This window comes from Lentinus tigrinus, assembly GCF_003813185.1.
Source record: "Lentinus tigrinus ALCF2SS1-7 unplaced genomic scaffold L226scaffold_119, whole genome shotgun sequence".
Taxonomy (NCBI): Eukaryota; Fungi; Basidiomycota; class Agaricomycetes; order Polyporales; family Polyporaceae; genus Lentinus; species Lentinus tigrinus.
In genome coordinates, this window is record NW_027138028.1 from 4,409 (window position 1) to 6,549 (window position 2,141).

At 58.6% G+C, this 2,141-nt stretch overlaps 1 protein-coding gene across 1 annotated transcript; it reads left to right on the forward strand.

Annotated features, from left to right (window-relative positions):
* Positions 1-9: 9 nt before the first annotated feature.
* L226DRAFT_577036 (uncharacterized protein) lies at positions 10-2,125 on the forward strand (the record flags this gene model as incomplete). The annotated part of the gene is made up of 8 exons (XM_067685497.1): positions 10-18; positions 60-302; positions 364-497; positions 716-1,007; positions 1,068-1,334; positions 1,390-1,442; positions 1,719-2,025; positions 2,095-2,125. Coding segments are annotated over 8 exons (1,336 nt in total), but the record flags the coding sequence as incomplete, so codon positions are not given.
* Positions 2,126-2,141: the final 16 nt, after the last annotated feature.

Below are 2,141 nucleotides of genomic sequence, written 5' to 3' on the forward strand. Positions count from 1 at the left end.
GATTGCGGTATGTACATCGTTGGGGACTTGTATATGGTCATCTCATCGCCGTCCTTTAGGCTCGCTACGATGCATCATCCGACCGTTTCATCATTGCCACAGGTCTGATGAACGAGGGCTCTCCTTCCTCTGTCATCATATGGACATCTACGGTGGGCGGAAGCATCGTCAGCGACGACAGCGCTGAATATGCCGACACCGACGATGCCAACGCCGACGATGCCAACGCCGACGCCGACGCTGACGCTGACGACGCCGACGCCGACGCCGATGCAGTCGAGGTCACAAACCTGTCCTCCAGAGTATGTGTTCTTGTCATCTCGCTGGATCGCCGTAACTTACTCCACGGCTTCAAATCTCCAGAGCACTTCTTACTCCCACATCCTCCAGTACTTCGCGGGCTTTGTCATCTGCATCCTCGTCGCGATCGGGACAGCTGTGATCGTAGGCGAGGATCTGTTGGAAGGCTTACACGGGGAGGACCTGGTGTACTATTAGTCAGAGCGGGGAGTATATAGAACTTGATTCGCGATCGAGATCGAAAGTGGTTGTGCTTCAATCGTCATGAGGCTCAGTTGTTTTCCCTTCAGTTGCCATGCGCCGTGCACGAGTGCGGTACAGCTGACCGTCTTTCATAGGTGATGCCGGCGACCTCCTCGATAATGTCGGCGGGGTCCTGAATAAGCCTAGGCCGACGACCTCTTCTTGGTTTCAGCGAGCTCTACAACGTCGTCAGACTCAGCATCGAAGTCATCAAGATCTCCGCCGTTGACTTGGCGTCCTTGATGACCTCCTCGAGCGTGGACCCGCCCTCCTCGGACTGGACATCACCCACAAGCACGAGCGTAGACCATTTCTACTCGTGGCTATCGTCTATTTGGAACCCGCAGCCGACGTCGAGCGACTCGACTTCATCCGCGGCCGTGACGTCCAACTCCCCAAGCATGTCCGACTCTGCCCACTCGACGATCACGTTGGCTCCCGCCAATGGTTCGGACTCTCCTCCCGTCGCTCCCTCCGACTCCGCTTTGACCTCGAGCACGAGCGTGGATCTCGTGTCATCGTAGTTCTCCTGGTTCTTCAACTCGCACCCGTCGTCGAGCGACTCGTTCGCATCCGCTTCGAGGCCGTCACGGACACGTCGTTCGCCGTCGCTCACGGACCCCGACGAGCCAACGCGACGTCTCACGATCGCTACGTCTACGTCTTCTCCTGCGGACACGAAGACGACGCAGTCACCGCTTCCGTCTGGCCTCCCAGCGCAGATCTTCCCCGCCAAGGCTTCCAAATACATCCTCTTGACTCCCACCGCAGCATGCACGACTTCCCTAGGCGTTTGCGTTGCCTTATTCGGTAATCGCAAAGCTCGTGTTTACGTTCCCTTTTTAGGCCACTTACACCTACGAAACTCGTCACGTGAACGCCGGAACGCCGCTAGAATGGTATGCTGCACACACACACCAAGGACGGCACGAATCCTCGTGACCCCGTTGCCAGAACAGCGCAGAGACATACCGGCTCAGCGGGTCCCTTAAGGCCACCTGCAACTGCACCGACACCATCGGCGACACTCCCTCCACCCTCCAAAAAATGGTATGTGATATTTAGCTCCATTACAAGCCGTGTATATCGGCGCGGGAGAAACCCTGACATGGGTGCATGGCCGGGCGTCTAGTCCAAGACTCGACCATAACACTCGCACTGAGAGGCTGCGGCAGGCCGCTCTCTCTCTCTCTCTCTCTCTCTCTCACCACAACGCCCCCTGCACCCTCGCATTTCCTCTCCCACTCTCCTCCGATGGCGGGGCGTAACACGAGGAGGAAGGAGAGGAAGGAGTGGGAGAGGAAGGAGAGGAAGGAGAGGAAGGAGAGGGAGGAGAAGTCGGTGAGCGCGAGGGACAAGTCGGTGAGTGCTGCGTTTGAGTGCGTCGCTTACCTGCCGCTGAACGTCGGCACCGTCCCCTCCTCTCTCCCCACCGCCGCCACCCCTCACGCGCAGCTGGTCCTGAGCAAGGACGACAAGGCGGTGAGTCGTATTCGTGCCGTGTCGCGCACCTCGCGCTGAACATCGTCCCTGCCGCGTACCACGGCGCAGTTCTTCGACACCCTCTTCCACACCAAGGAGGGTCCCCGGGACGACCT